The sequence below is a fragment of the Alternaria arbusti genome (assembly GCF_024043155.1).
Source record: "Alternaria arbusti strain BMP 1465 chromosome Unknown scaffold_17, whole genome shotgun sequence".
In the NCBI taxonomy this organism is placed as follows: domain Eukaryota; kingdom Fungi; phylum Ascomycota; class Dothideomycetes; order Pleosporales; family Pleosporaceae; genus Alternaria; species Alternaria arbusti.
The window spans coordinates 565,148-580,685 of record NW_026249957.1 but is presented as its reverse complement, the minus strand read 5'-3'; the positions used below and the strand labels follow the sequence as shown (position 1 = coordinate 580,685).

At 53.4% G+C, this 15,538-nt stretch overlaps 4 protein-coding genes across 4 annotated transcripts; 2 read left to right on the top strand and 2 right to left on the bottom strand.

Annotated features, from left to right (window-relative positions):
* Nucleotides 1–725: 725 nt before the first annotated feature.
* J4E86_009569 (uncharacterized protein) lies at nt 726–2,376 on the top strand (the record flags this gene model as incomplete). Its single annotated transcript, XM_051450074.1, has 2 exons — nt 726–911; nt 967–2,376. 2 exons carry the CDS (start codon nt 726–728, stop codon nt 2,374–2,376), a joined length of 1,596 nt encoding a protein of 531 aa, XP_051298919.1.
* Nucleotides 2,377–5,264: 2,888 nt separating this feature from the next.
* J4E86_009568 (uncharacterized protein) lies at nt 5,265–5,777 on the bottom strand (the record flags this gene model as incomplete). The annotated part of the gene is made up of 2 exons (XM_051450073.1): nt 5,265–5,657; nt 5,709–5,777. 2 exons carry the CDS (start codon nt 5,775–5,777, stop codon nt 5,265–5,267), a joined length of 462 nt encoding a protein of 153 aa, XP_051298918.1.
* A 2,440-nt stretch (nt 5,778–8,217) lies between these two features.
* On the top strand, nt 8,218–8,589 carry J4E86_009567 (uncharacterized protein; the record flags this gene model as incomplete). Its single annotated transcript, XM_051450072.1, has 1 exon — nt 8,218–8,589. The coding sequence occupies one exon, from the start codon at nt 8,218–8,220 to the stop codon at nt 8,587–8,589; it is 372 nt and encodes a 123-aa protein (XP_051298917.1).
* A 3,609-nt stretch (nt 8,590–12,198) lies between these two features.
* On the bottom strand, nt 12,199–14,469 carry J4E86_009566 (uncharacterized protein; the record flags this gene model as incomplete). The annotated part of the gene is made up of 4 exons (XM_051450071.1): nt 12,199–13,182; nt 13,231–14,016; nt 14,280–14,372; nt 14,464–14,469. 4 exons carry the CDS (start codon nt 14,467–14,469, stop codon nt 12,199–12,201), a joined length of 1,869 nt encoding a protein of 622 aa, XP_051298916.1.
* Between the last annotated feature and the right edge of the window lie 1,069 nt (nt 14,470–15,538).

Below are 15,538 nucleotides of genomic sequence, written 5' to 3'. Positions count from 1 at the left end.
CAATGGATGAGTTGACGCGGAGTGGCGTGCAGGTGCCACCAGGCACAGTGTTGGAGGGCGCGGCGCGATCTAGCGCTTATTCAGCATCCGTGCGGCCCACTCTCCCCGAAACAAGGGCGTGATGGGCTGGAAGGGTCGCCCTTCAACTTTCATCTGGCCTACAATGTACTACCCACCTTCTTTCGATAGGCACGCTACCTGTGCGCAACAATCAGAGCGACAGGTCGGATTGAAGCCGGCGATTTGAGCACCAATTACCTAGGACGCGTAGAGGGTGCTTCATCTACCACATTGCATCTCGCTTCCATTCATGCTTAACTAGGTACAGAGACCAAGGACTCCATCGCGTACGCGAGAATGGACTCGCATCTGCGTGTTCCATCGCACAAGCTCCTGCACATGCGCGTACCTGCACGCGACTCTTCTTGAGCCAATGCTCCGAGATTGAAGTATGCTCATTCGCCTCAGGCAGCGCCACCTCTTCGATGCAGGTTCCACGGCAGAACCGAATTGAGGCGCGGTATGCGGCTAAGCATCGTTTCCATACTGCGGCGCTTCTAGACAACAAATTATGATCCTTCGGATTCCCTTGAAGTCGCAAAGCGCAAGGAGACGTCTGCCCAGGTAAGATTGCTAAACGACGCGCAGAATCAATGTCTTTCCAGCAATAAATAGCTCTGGAAAGCTCCAGCTTCTTTCCACCGAACCTCCAATCCAAGCCCAACATGAAGGCTTCGTTCCTTGCCATATCTGGAGCCCTCGCTGGCAACGCAGTCGCCCAGGACGCCTTCGAGCCTACTGACTTCAACGTCACGGAAGCCCTCTTCGCCAATGGCGTCAATGTCTCTGCTCTTCCCGACTTGGCTGCTTTGGTCGAGAAGCGCTCACTCTCTAATCCGTGTACCGCCGCTGTAAGGAACCTGTAACGCCATTTTTGTAGGAGACTCCAGCTAACATGCTCAACAGTGTAGCTCACTAAAGCTCATCTTCGGAAGCAAGCTACTTTCTAGCGGTTCAGAATCCTACGATACCTTCACGAGCGGATACTGGTCCAACCAGGCAGCCTCTGTCAACCCAGCCTGCGTTTTCCGGCCTTCGAAGGCGATCGACGTATCGACGACGATATTAGTATCCCGTCTCACACAATGTCCCTTTGCAGTCAAGGGTGGAGGACACACCGCGTTCCCGGGCGCGTCTAGCATTGAGGGTGGCATAACCATTACCATGGAGGCGATGAACGAGATCACACTTTCCAGCAAGAAAAAGACTGCATTCATCGGACCCGGAAACCGATGGGGGGCGGTATATACAAAGCTTGGAGAGCACAACCTCGCTGTCGTTGGTGGGCGCGCATCGGATGTAGGCCTCGGTCTTGTTCTTGGTGGCGGCATCTCCCACCAGTCTAGTATCTACGGATACGCATGCGATAATGTTGCGTCTTACGAGGTTGTAACTGCATCGGGAATCATCTTGAAGGTCACACCAACTCTGTTCCCTGATTTGTATTGGGCCCTTCGCGGAGGCGGCAACAACTTCGGTGTCGTTACAAGATTTGAGCTGGAGACAATTCCCCAGGGGTTGATGTGGGGCGGCACCCGAGTTCATACGCAGGCCAGCTACCCAGCGCTAATCGATGCCTTTGCATCAATGGCTGAGGGCGCTACCGAAGACCCCAAATCAGCCCAGATCTTGTCATTTGCTGTGACAGCGGGCAACGCGGCGGCCCAAATTCAACTGGAGTACCTCGAGCCCGTTGACGAAACCAACCCACCTGCTATTCTTAAGAAGTACCTTGACATCCCTCCACTCATGGCGAATACTTTGAACAGAACCTTGGCAAACGATACGGTCATGCTCACCAACCAAATGCCCGGAGGCCGTCGCTATGCATTCTGGGCAGCCACATACAAGCTCGATAGGGAGTTCATGGCCTGGCTGCAAGCGCGTCACGAAAAGGACGTAGGCCCGCTAGCGGACCAGGGCGCTCTGGCGTTTCAAGCCTTCACCGTGCCGGCTATGGAGCAGATGAGCAAGAAGGGCGGCAACGCACTTGGTCTCTCCCCCGCCGACGGTCCACTCATGCATACTCTGCTTTACGTGGTCTGGGACGACGCGGCCAAGGATAAACAGCTAAACAAAGCCGCACTGGATTTGATGAACGCCGCCAAGGCTGAGGCGAAAGATCGGAATTTGTACACCGAGTTCATCTACCTCAACTATGCTGGACCGTACCAGAACGTGATTCCGAGCTACGGAGACGAGAAGCTGGCAAAGCTCAAGTCGATTGCGAAGAAGTACGATCCCGCTGCTGTCTTTCAAAAGCTGCAGCCTGGTGGGTTCAAGCTTGAGGGTGCGCCCTACGGGGAGACTATCTAGACGCGAAATTATCTAGCATAGAGCTGATCAGTCTACAAAATCTGGAGCGTACGAATAAGTTTTTGGATTGAAGCATGATGCGATGTATTCGATAGGACGTACACTCATGATGTGCGCCCAATATGAACGGCCTTTCGTCCGAGTATTACATTCACGCTCAGCTGCGACCCATCGCTGTGCTAAGCCATCGATTGTGCAGCATGCCACCTCGCTATTATCTGCCAATTTGGGCTATCGTCCAGAGCCAGGCAGCTCTTGAGCTCTAATTGGAACACCAGGCAATTCCACAGGCTTTTGCGGAACCGGAGCCTCGTGTAGGAAACTATCCTGGGTAGGAGCTTCGTGCCTATACTCTGATGACAATTCTCCTTTGACAGGCTCGTAGTAGGTTGTCATCTCTGCAGTTTCCTTTTTCTTCTTATATGACCGTCTTCCGATAAAAGCACCCAAAGCAAGCAGCGCGATGACACCAAAAGCGGCACCCACACCAATCCCGGCTTTCGCGCCTGTCGATAGGCCACCACTATCGTCATTCGGTGGTGTTGTAGTGGGCGATGGGGTTGAAGTGCTCGAGGGGCTGGACGAGCTCAATGGCATCGAGGTGCTTGTAGACGACGCGATCGAAGACATCGAAGAACTCGAGATTATGCCCAGGAACACACGATCGACCTTTTCCTTCCCAAAACTAGCATCGTCACCACAGCAAGCGGTTGAGTTGCCACAGCACCAGTACTCAGACGAATCGGTACCATCACAGGGAGTGACATTCACGTCTCCACTTCTTTGATTTGGCTGTGTGTAGATGTAAGCTTTCATAAAGCCAAAGTGTAGGGCGCGATCGTACTGTGTTCGTACATAGTTCCTGGCAGCCTCCGGCTTCCCAGTCCGACAATGTACAGGACTCTCTAAAATAGATGAAGTTATTGTCTCCAGTGCTAGCCCTGCATAGGCCGTTCGGAAGACAGCTGTCCCAGCCTCCCTCGCCATTGACTACGTTAATGTTGCAACAGATGTGGCTGAGTGGGTCTGAAGTGTCGTTGGAGCAGGGCTGGTACTGGGGATTTGGTTGCCCGCCGTCGCGCCAGTAACAGCTTTGCGCATAGACTACTGTGATGGAGGAAGAAAAAAGGAGAGCTTTTGAGAACATCCTGTACTAAGGTTGAGATCAGATGGATCTGCAAGGCGGAGGAGCAGGCGCATGGCCATCCTAGTGCGAGGGGGGACCGAGGTTGGTTATAACGGGATTACCGCTGGCAGGTGCTTCTATACTTATTAAGTTAGTTGGCGGAGGATCTTTGCGGCCAGGCGTTTATCTCATCTTAGAGCCTGTCGTGGCTGTGTAACGCGTGCGGTGGTTGGTTGCCAAGCCATAGGGCGAAACCTGGGCAATTTGGGGGCGGAAAACCCGCGTTGGCGGCTCCAAAAAAAAACGGTCTTACGGGCAAAAACATACAACAGCGGGGATTCGCTAGTGGGTGACTAATCCGCCGGTATCTTGCTTAAGTACCGCTGAGCGAACGGGAAGCGCTGGTGTCAAGATCCTATGGTCGTATGTGAGAGAGATGGCTTTTTTGTGTATGATATTGTTGGCGTTTGCATCGAGATCGTCAAAACGCCGCAGTACAGCCGCAACATTCATGGTGTAATACAATCGTCCCTGCATTAACAAAGCATGTACTTAGAAACTACTCTTCTCGGATCCCTCGCTTCCATTTGAGCCACAGCTTCGCCGTGCATGTACCCGTCGATATAGACGTCACCCACATACTTATACTCGTCGCGACGGCCCTCAGGTCGAAGTAAGATAGGTGTGGAGCAGCCAAACGGTACGACAACAACGTCCTTCGCTGTCATGTAGCCCGAACCCATACCAATCAAGCCGCCTTTTGTAATACACAGGCTACGTCCCATCATACGGTTGCCGAAATGGTCTTGCAAGAATTTCCGCCGTGCCTTAGATTCGATGAGCCCTGTGGCACCCACGTGACGCTTGAGGTCCTCGTCTATTGGCAAGCGAGGCATCCTTTCCCGTATTAGAGCTGCGAAAACGTGGTAACAAAGATTCTGCCACATTCCTCGCTGGTTCCAGTCTGGTGGGACCTGCCCGAGGCACATTGTCCTACAGAGAGATTCGTGCATCGAGTGGGTGTCATTGCCTTCTTTCACGTTGAGTTCGTGTAGCAGCATCGCGCGCCATGCCAAAAAGGCGGTTAGATAGTCTTGAGCAGCGCAGAATGTGCCAACAGCGACACCCGTTGCCGTGATTGTATCAATACTGATTGCGGATATTTGGAGCTTCCGTCGTTCGTCATGAAACCAGTATTCAGCTTTGGTAGGGCCGTTCGCGTTATTAGAAGCTGCAAAGTTGAGGGTGCTCCCCAGACCAGATACCTCGGGGATGTGTGACCAATCGGGACACCAGCTTGGAAGGCCAGTGGAGTTGACATGCAGAGGAAATTGTATGGCTTCGCGGATTACATCGAGCCTTTTGGTGGTTGAGATGAGATGATCAACAACGTCTGTGTAAACCGTTTTAACTGACTGGCTGTAGTCGACGGGAAAATCGCGTTGTGTAGCGTCCGAGAGCAAACCGAGAATGCCAAAAACCTTATCACGTGGATTTTCGCTTAACTTCTTCCTACATGTCCGCATTACCTGTAGTAGCGACTCGTCTCCAAGTTGCTCTAGGGTTTCGCGGTCTGGGAAGCTTGTTGGTCCTTGGCGGATATGCGGGTCGCTCTCTTGATCCCAGAAGATTTCCGCGGCCTTCAAATATACTTCCCAAGGAAACACTGAATGCCCGCAATATACCAATTTCTTATGTCCGAGAAGCACCTCTTGTACGACTTGATCTGGTTAGTAAGAATCACTGACAAAGTGCTGCATGGCTACTTACCCCACAGTCGCTTCCAGTAATCTCTCTTGAATAGATTCAGAAGCGCCAGAGAGTCTTGGTTGCGAGTGGACCTGATGTGTTGCGAGTCAATCGAGTTTTCGGCCACTTTTTGGAGTAGTTGTAGAGCCAGGGCACTCTGCTCGTACTCCGGCCCTATCCAAATGGCAACTGACATTGCACCTCGGTAGATCTGACCCATTAGTCTGACCTGGGTGGCCCTCTCGTCTTTGTTCTGCTGGTCGATACACAAAGCGTCAACCCACACAAGTACTTCCTCCTTCTCATCACGCACTGCTCTCAACGCATCATGAAGACTAACAGCGACAGGAATTGTCGCGCCTTCCAGCACAAGCGATGTCGTATCGACCCCATCACCCCAAGCATACTATAGAAGCTTAATATCAGCAGATGCCTGAAGCTTGTGACGATGACTTACCGAGATGGCAGTGTACTCCGGCGCGCTATAAAGAGGGACATGAATAATCTCGCACTTGAGCTTCCACATCCTTTCCGGTAAGACCTTCACCAGACGAATCTCAAAATCTTGGAGTGGCTGATACAGGTACACTTTTGAGCCGAGTACCCCAGAGCCAGATAATGATGGCGATCGCGGGGGCATTCTTGAGAGTACTGTGGACGCCCCTGACACCGACTGAGGGCTTGCTTTGTCTGTATGTGCTGCTGACACTGCACCGGTAGGGATGCCAAAATCAGATGGGTACCGTGAGACAGAGAGGCGTGGAAGCTTCGCGTCTGCGCTGAATGCCTCACTGGGTGCAGATGTAGATGGTCGGCTGTTGAAACCTTCCTGCAGGATGGGATCTCCATGAGTAGGTGCTAATTCTTGCACCCTGGAGGGCAGAGATACATGCCGAATACGCTGATTGTTTATTGGTGAGCGCGTGCCCTGTCCGGTGATGTCATCGTGATCGTTGGCGCGAGTGTTGCTTTCGTTTCTGAAAATTGACGCAGGCGCTGGTTCATTGATTGATGGTCGTTCTGGCAACGACCAATCTGTTGCACGTCGGGTGTCTTGATGGAAAGGCTTCGTTGTTGATGATGCTCCAGCCACCTGCTCCTCGTCAACAAAGCGATGCTCGCCGAACTCCACCTCTACAGATGCCATAGGCGGACGTTGATGCCTTAAGGTCGTGGGTACAGTGTGAGCGCTGAATTCTACACGATGATCGCCATAAACCGCGTTGTACGAGGGTAATTCTGACGTCGCCGGAAATGAATAGATGTGTTGCGCTGGGTACGAGTTATCAAAGCGATGTTCGCCGTATTGTTCTTTTGACCTCGATTTAACTCTCCCAGTAGATCTATGCCTCTCAGTAGTATCGCAAGGCTCTGGTTGACGATGCTTGAGTTCCTTCGGCCGATGCGCAGAGCTGGCACGGTGTCGATCTTCGTCTCCATCATACCTATGTCGCCGCTTTGATTCATCGTCGGAACGGTATCCTCGGTCCGGAAGATGATCAGTTCGCTTCTTGCCATCCAAAGAAATCACGTATCGCTTTCTGCGGGTCCGATCTGCATTGGCGTCCTGGGGTGTAAGGTGGTGACCGTGGTAGCGTTTCGAGTCGCGCTGGAGACCAAACATCTTACCGGTGAGTGAAACAATTGTATTGCGAAGCAGAGATATGTCGAACTAGTTGTGTCTTTGTCCTGAGATCTCAGTAAATATGGAGAATGAGTTTTGAATGGCATCAGGCTGAACCTGGAAAACGCGCGAACTGGTGCCTTGGTGGGGTTGTCAAGTGCCATGGCTGCTCAGCCTCCAGTCATCAGCCATGTTCAGCTCGCTTCAGCTCGCAGGGATTCGATGGCATGGCGTGGCGGGCGTGCATTTACACGTAATGAGTACCACTGGGGAGTATCAGGCTCACAATGGTGATGCAGTGTTAAGGTGCACATTGGCAATTACGTCGCGATTACGAGTAGAAGTGGCGTGTTCTATTGCTCAAAGTTATTTGGCTCATTGCTGCGCGATGTTTGGGGCTGCGCTCGTGAAGATAGGTACCATAGTGAGCAGGAGGTGTCGCGCGGATGGGAGCACCTATTGTATGTTCTTGAACGGCCCTTCTCCTACGACTACTACAGTCCATGCGCGCCTGGGCGATGTGGGTCTGGCTGCGTTGTCATCGGCCCGCCCGCCGAACTGCCTGCGACCACCACTGTCCTTCTTGAATGCATCCTTATCGATAAGTGACGATGTCAAGACATACCTACAATACTCGCCATTGCCTTTCATGCCCGCTTACATCTTCGCACTCGGGTGTAATGCGCGTCTCTCTGCCACGTTTCCCAGCTGTGCACCAATTGCCGCGATCCGGCGGCTGCCTTGGCCCCGCACTTTCGCGTACGCTCCTCAATCCAGTCTAGTCCGAGATCCTTCAAGAACGGTCAACAAAAGAACCGCCGCGACTGCGAAGCGGAAACAACCCAACTCACAAGGATTCGTGAGTCCTAACATGATGTACGGAAGCGCGATTGCTCCGACAACTCCGATAATAGTGGAGCTGAATAGCCCTCATGGTAACCTCGCAAATGCCTCGCCTCGCGATCCATCCCCGAAGCGACGTAGCCATGGTAAACTAGGCGTTCTAGCTGGGTATACGCTCTTGTATAATCGATACATTCGGGAAGCCCTCGGTGGTGGCGTCCGGCTGGAATGCTGGCTTATGCATTCTACCGAGAAGCCCCGTGGAATGTACGCTCGTGGCAGTTAGAGCCAACAGGGCATTTAAATGAACTTATCGCTCCTTCCAACGGGTTTGGGAGAAGATTGAGATAGCGATATAAGAAGGTGCCATTCACTCGTCGATACCTCCGGTGCATCTTCATCACCACATACAAGCACATACACCTTCTTTACCATCTACAACTCCTTCACCTTGTACCAAAGCAGTATCAGCATTTCTCGCGCTGCGAAAACCTCCAAGATGGTGCTCCCCTACTTCACCGCCCTCGTCTTCGGCACCATGCTCCCGGGCCTCAACCTAACCCAATACGCCGACCACTACGACAACGTCCACATCCCACTCGTCAAGTCGCTCACGGGCTCAAACTTCCCCGTCATCCACACACGATACTACGTTGGCGGCAACCCTGCCTTTGTAAACGCCAGCTCCCCCGTCGACTATGACTCCATGGCAACCATGCAGTTTCGAGACATGACGCATGCGTTGACGTTCATGAGCATCATTAGCGCACCGGAGGCGGCGAAGAAGATTGCGGAGGACGAGCATTTGTTTATGGCGTGTGCACCGAGGACGGTGATTGTGGGGACGGATGGGAGTGTGACAGGGCCGTAGCAGGTGCAGAATATGGATAAACGATTGCGGATTGAAGCACTGAATAATTATCGCCATAAGGGTCTGTGTACGATGAGTCAATAGGACGACATGAGGCCACAATGTATTTGTTAGCCAAGGATGATAGTATCTGGCTCAAAGTAATTCCACCACCAGTGATCGACCATGACAGACTGGATATATTTTTCCACGTCTGAAGGTAGTTCATCGTATGCTGCATAGACACGGCCGGACTCGTTCTGGAAACCAAAGAATGGAGCGAAACAGCGCATACGGTCAAAGCGTGCGGGCAGTCGAGTCATACCTATACGTTCGTAATGGTTTCCGTGGTGCTCAAGTATGAAAACTTGAGCGGACAACTCGTTCACGGTGGATTTTGTAAGATCTGCGGCGGGCAGTAGAACACACTTCAACAATGTTTCGTTTTCCTTGTCCGGAGGCAGGTCCCAGCGCACCTCCATAATAGCATCCCATCCATCACCCAGTGACATTCTAATCCCTGGTTGTGGGTCAAAGTCCTCCTCTCTGGGCATGCGCGCAGTTTGGAATTGCAAATTGCACATTGCTGTTCGTGCTTCTATTTTGAGGTAATGCGAGAGTCCTTCTGGCGTACATTCCTCGGGGTTGGCTGGATCATAGAGCTTGTGGAAACCCTTATCGGAATTTACTCGCACAGTTATTGCTTCCGGTGTGACGTAGTTTCCAGTCCCACGGCCCACAAGAAATCCGGACCATTGGATTGGGGTTTTCCATCCGAGGGGCGACCAGCTGGGAAATCCGTTGCGGCGTATGCTTGGTTGCCGGTGATCCCACAATAATGCTATATCGATATCCCGTCTAACACTGCGGCTAGTTGAAAGAATGTCCTTTAAACCAGGTGAGTAGTCTGCCGAGGAGCGTTTCCAAGGGACTCCCCAGATGTGCTGAACACCGTGTCTGGCGTAAGAGTTCATCGCACCAATTATGGCGTTGAGCGCATCTGCGTCGAAGGATAACGTGCGAGTGCTGTATTGCCTCAATACATCCATCGACGCAATCATGGTGTCAGCCGCCTCGATTTTTGCGGTGTTGGCAAACCAGCCTGGTAGTTTCCGGTGAGCGTCCCCGGAAAGGCCGCCGCCGCCATGGGGTCTATCTGCCTCGTAGTAGGAATCTGTGCCACAAATGAAAATGACTTGTCTGTCGGTGAAGAAGAGACGCCGCTTTGAGAAGTAACATTCTTGGAATGTCCTAAACGCACAGTCAGCTCATTATGAGCATGGTGTGATGATCGGATGTCCTACCACGCTCGCGAAGCCCACGAGGATTTTGACATGTCTCTCAAGTTCAAGGTGGGCTTTGTGTGAGGTAAGCGGATTAACTTCACTGATCTCGTTGATGCGTAATAGGAGCAGGAGGAGAGACCCCGAGACTGTGGCCGTACTCCAGGAAGCCCATGATTCGAGTCATTGCCAGCCGCAGCGAAGATGGTGAACTGCGCTGCTGCATAGATATCTGCCATTTGCATAATTTGATGTTGCTTCGCGTGTACGTCAGACTGGTCGATGCACTGAACAGTTAGCAGACTGAAGGAGGGACTGAAAGGCACTGAGGTCTACCTACATATCGGTCAACCCAGAGGTATCTGTATCCCAATGATAAGGTTGTCTCAATAGCGTCTTCGACAGTTTTTGGGATTATCTCTCGGGTCTTGGTCGAGTTGACCTTCCCGCCTTGTTGGCCCCAGACATACGACAATGCTGCGTATCGACATGCAGGCGGCGCAGGAACGAGTCTTCGAAGCTCACAATCAATGACTCGCAAACCATTCAGACCATCTGTCGGTCTCGGGCGACACTGGTGGTCATGTTCTTCGATGCAGACATCCAGCCAAGACTTCAAGAGAGCAACGTTAACGCCAGCTGGATATAGAGTTTGGCCAGGGTCTAACAACGGGTTCTTCTCCACTGTCACAGGCCATGGGAATGCATGTCTAGAGAAGGCTTTCTCTAACACTTCCTGAGTCAGCTGGGATGTTGGTTGGCAGGCAAGTACGAAACCGAAGCCATGGGAGGACGGCGGCGGCAACCACTTATGTTCGACTTCGAGCAATACTGACGGAAAATCCAAGCCCAAACCAGCGGCGCTCCAACATGTTATCTTGAAGCGTCGTCCATGTTTGTTAGAGACTTCATATTTGAGAACCTCTGCGAAGAATTGGCAAATTCGACACTCCGTTTGTTGGTCAACCTTGCTTCTGTGAAGCACTTCTTCTCCCGAGAAACTTCGCTCTGGAGCAAATAGCGTGTCCCAAGGTATTTTGGAACACTTATAGCATATCCGATGGCTGCGCTTGATGTCGTTGTTGGCGCAGGAACCCATTGCTAACAAGGCGTTGACTGCTTCCATCGTGGATCTGGTGATGTTCAGTATCGTGATGCCTGTTGTTATACCATTGGGCGAAACATGGCAGGTTTCCGAAAAAATGTCGTCACTCAAGCGCTATGTGATGTGAAGAGATGATGGACAAGGCTGAGGATAGAGGGGTAGAAGGCAGCAACCATGCAACTGTGCCACCCGAATGCAGCACGACTTCTCGGCTCACGTCCAAGACCGAGCTCATGACCATATGTCAACCCGGGTGGGCGTCAAGCTGTGGCGAGTGGACTCGCTGCCGGTACGCCATCTCATTATAAGTCGTAGTTATCCACGACGCCGAACTAGTGAGTCTACCTGTTCATAAGCCGAAGCATTGACTAACGAGCTTTCTCAACCCCACTCAAGGCTGGGGCCCCGGTGCCTTGTTAACCTACGTAGTGGGGGAGATGCGCTTGCGATGTAACGAGATGACGGCTGTCTGTGATCGGGCCGTGGCACAAGGGTCGCAGGTTGGGCAGCGGCTGCCTAACAAGGTCTAAATAGAGAATCAGCCATCGTATTTTTGCATTAGAATGTCACCTCGCTGTAAGATTGCGTAGCAGTAAGCAATGGAGTTGAGGCCTAGATGGTTCACTGACAAGGAAGTTGCCTTGACCCACTTCCGAACCTCCCGGGGCTGCTCCTGCCACACCAGCTAGCACGTGTGAACAGAAGGACCCAAGATTCAAACGGTTAGCTCGCCGAAATCGCAACGTGAGAGCTGCTGGCTACTCCAAACCTCACACATGCCCATGAAAGAATAGGATAAGCTGCACGCAAGATGTCTCTCATTTTGCCTCTCCCTCCTCACATCCCCATCCATCGCGCTATCTCCCTCTCCCCGCATTTCATCCAATTGTGTATATCATCCAGAACCCTCCATGACGCAAGTCAAGCAATCCAACACCCCCCTATCCAAACATATCAAACATCGTTGTGATAGATCCAAAGTCTCGAAAGAAACACAAATCCAGTAAAAATATCCCGCGCCTGCCGTCATGCACTTCATTGCTCCGCCGAACGCCCAACAACGCCAGTTAGACTGCTCTTTGGAAGCCGTGAAAACCTTTTGCAACGCCAAAAGTGGGGGAATAGAGAATAGTAGCCTTGAGAGAGCTACGGGGGAGAACAACGGTTGTTGTAAAAGAAGAAGACCAAGAGCAATTAAATAGAAGCGAAGTGAAGTGAGGTGAAGATGGCGGGTTCCGTTGCTTATCCGTTCCACGCTTTGACGTGGAGCATCAACTTGTCGTTTCGTTCGAGTGCTTCCTGTATATCCTTGTCATTCTCAATATAGCGGATTTTCTTTTTCGTGCTGCCGTCGTTCTGCCGTACATTCTCCTCCCAAGAAATTACAAGGTCCTCCTCTTCCATAGGGGTCCGCTCCATATTTCTTCTGTCGATAAGCTTATTGTAGAGGTCGTCGAACGTGCACGAAACGGGCACACGTATGACGACGATGTTGTTATCTTCGAACATGACTTTGATCTTGAGAAGAGACGTGCCTGTACTGGTGGCAGTGGATGAGGAGGAGTGGGTGTGATTCATGGGTGGGGGGTTCAGATTCGATGAGTATGCCTGCGAGGCCGTAGATTGACCGCGCTGATGAGAGGGGTAGTTGGAGCCAGTTGAGTAGGGTGTCACGGGTGTTGTGGCCTGCAACTGATCTGCGGACGACTGCCTGCTCGTCCCGTGTGAGGGGTTCGATGACTGGTGTGATTGTTGCGAAAGGCGGTACTCTTCCGCATCAACGATATCGGGGTCTATCTCGTAGTCGCCCTGTCTTGGCGCGAAAAAGCCCTTGACGAGGTGACCTTGTGTGATGTGCGGTCCTAGCTTGAGGAGGTTCTTTATGTATTCGTCGAGGTTGGCGCGGCGCCCGTTGGAAATGTTGTCGGTTACGTAGGTGACAGGCCCAGGCATGAAGGGCAGTGTTCGCTCGCCGGAGCCACTTGTGCCCGCTTCGACTGGGTACGTTGCTATCAGCTGTATCTGCAGGTCGTAAAAGTCCTGGTACAGTCGCTGCAACTCCCAGTGCCGGCCGTCCTCCATCTGGCACTCGATGATGAACCAAAAGATATCGTCGGCGAAACAGTAGCGTGGCACGCATGCCCTCCAGGGTGCAAGCAGGTTGTCGGATGTGCGGTATTGGTTTCTTGGCTGTTGCGCCACGGAACCGTTGCGTGAGTGGGAGACCTGTACGCTGTCAGCCGAGAAAAGCACACCCGCATGTAGACGACTTACCGAGCCAGCCTTGTTGTGCCCGCCGTTGCTCCGAACGCTCATGCGCTCCATGCCCTGCTGCAGCGACTGTCCAGAATTCGTCTCGAGCTTTCCGAGCGGTATGCTGCCGTTCTTGTAGTCGGCCGCCATCTTCTTCCACTCTTCGACCTTGGGGACGCCCGCGGCTGTGACTGCTGCCTGTGTGTCGGCAACGGCCTGACCAGTCGTCATATCGCGGATTTCGATGAAGGATACGGGGATGAGGCCAGGACCGCCGAGTCGCGTTATCGGCTTTGCGACAAACCATTCGGGGTTCGACTGTGCGATGACGATGATAGCCTCGCCCTCCTTGGCCTCTAGCTCGTCCGGCCTCTCTGCCTTGAAGTCGTAGATGACGATGCCGTAGACCATGGCGCCGCGGCCGCCTCCGCGCGACATGCGCATTTGCTGGGTCATGAAGTCCTGTGCCGAGGGCTGCGGGCTCGTGATGCGTTCTTGGTAGCCTGAGTCGTGGGGCTGTTGTTGCTGTTGTTGCTGTTGTTGCTGCGGTTGCTGCTGGTGTTGCGGCTGCTGGGGAGTGGAGGAGCGCGGCGCGGAGCCACCACTGTCGCGCACTGTCTTGCCTACGCCCTCAAAGTAGGAAACGGGTACCAGTCCGCGGGTGCCGTGCAGGGGATTGCAGGCCTCGTACCAGTCGCTGTCGTCTTCGCGCCCGACGACGTGCAGAAAGTCGCCCTGGGAAAAGCCAAGGTAGCCAGAATTTGGGCTCGGGTCGGCGGGCTTGTAGTCGTAGAGGGCTTTTATGACCTGAAATGAGATGGCTGTTAGCTTCGCGCTCATCTGCCCTATCGGGAAGCGGGTGCCGGGGAGCGCGCATCATGATATAGCGACATGTCGCGGCTTGCTCTGTCGTCGACACAGGCGCATGTTTGCTGCGCAGGCGCAGGCGCCCACACAATGCGCCTGTGTCGACAACACCAAACGCCTGCCCTGCCCTCATGCGCGCACGCCTCGTGAAGAAGCAGAGTGGGGCCCAAGCACCCCAAGCACCCCAACGCTGATCTACGTACCTTTTTTGGCGGGACAATGGCTATAGCGTCCTTGGGCGGGATGGAAATGTGGTGCGGGCGGTTGTCCTTCTCACTCTTCATACTCCTGCGGAACTAGAGCAGCACCGTTAGCACGTACGAATGCGGAGCGTGACTCGACGGGCGCAGCGGCGGCCGTGGCGGCAAAAGCAAGCAGGCAACGCACCTTCATCGTGCAGAGTGAACGCAACCTTGCGCGGCAGCAGACGGGGAAGCAGAGGAGAGGTCAGGAGGCGAGCGCTCGACGTGGAACTCGGGGGTCCTGCTACTGTGACTGTCGCCCGGGAATGCGGCGTGTGCGTGCGGGGGCGAGTACGCGGCGGAGGAGGGTGAATTTGAATCGCGCACCGGCCCTCAGAGACAATGGTGAGGCTACTTAGATAGGCGGCCAACGTCGTCGTCGTCAGGTACTGCCAGAGGCGCAGTCACTAGAGGAACAAGAAATGAGTGGGTGCTTTCACGCCGCGAGGGATCCCAGCCCTGCCAGCTGCAACCACTTGGCGATTCGTCTCTCGCGTCACACTCTATGCCTGGCACGCTTCGGAACAAACGAACTGCGGCGGGTAGCGCAAGGCGGCGAATCCCTTCGACCTTTGTTTGCGTGCGCTGACTTGCTCCCGGCCAGGAATGTGGAATCTCTACTAAAATACAATTATGCCCGACACGGTGGAGCATCCCACACCATCAGCCTGCCAAACGCCTAGCTGCAGGTCCACCACATTTCCGCCTCTGTCACCGCACACCGGCGCAGCCCCCAACATCCGCGCTGCATTTATGCCTTCGCGACCAATCATCCACCGGGCTAGCCCACAATGCTAATGCCTACGTTGGCCGTGTCATCATTTCCACATGCAAACCCAATCTCGACGCCCCTCTCCTGTCAGTCATCCATACTCCTCTTCAAATGTTATCCTCATGGTTGATGCTGGACGCGGCCCGACTGAAACATTCTCGCCCTGCGTGGCGTCGTAGTCTCCCGTAATCCTCACCACGCGGTTCACACGCGCTCACACTCTCAACACAAACTTCGTGAACCAATGCATTGACGACTATACGAACGCCCTGGATACTTCCAGCGGGTGTGACTAGCGCCAACTGCCGCTGAACAATTGCACCCTACCCAATCACAGCCTCGGAACCCTCTTCCGCCATCTCATTGGCTCGCTCAGAGCGCCTCTAGCCAATCTTCCAAAAGGAGCAGACCCCGCCACAGCCCAGACAATGCATACTCCAAAACCAAG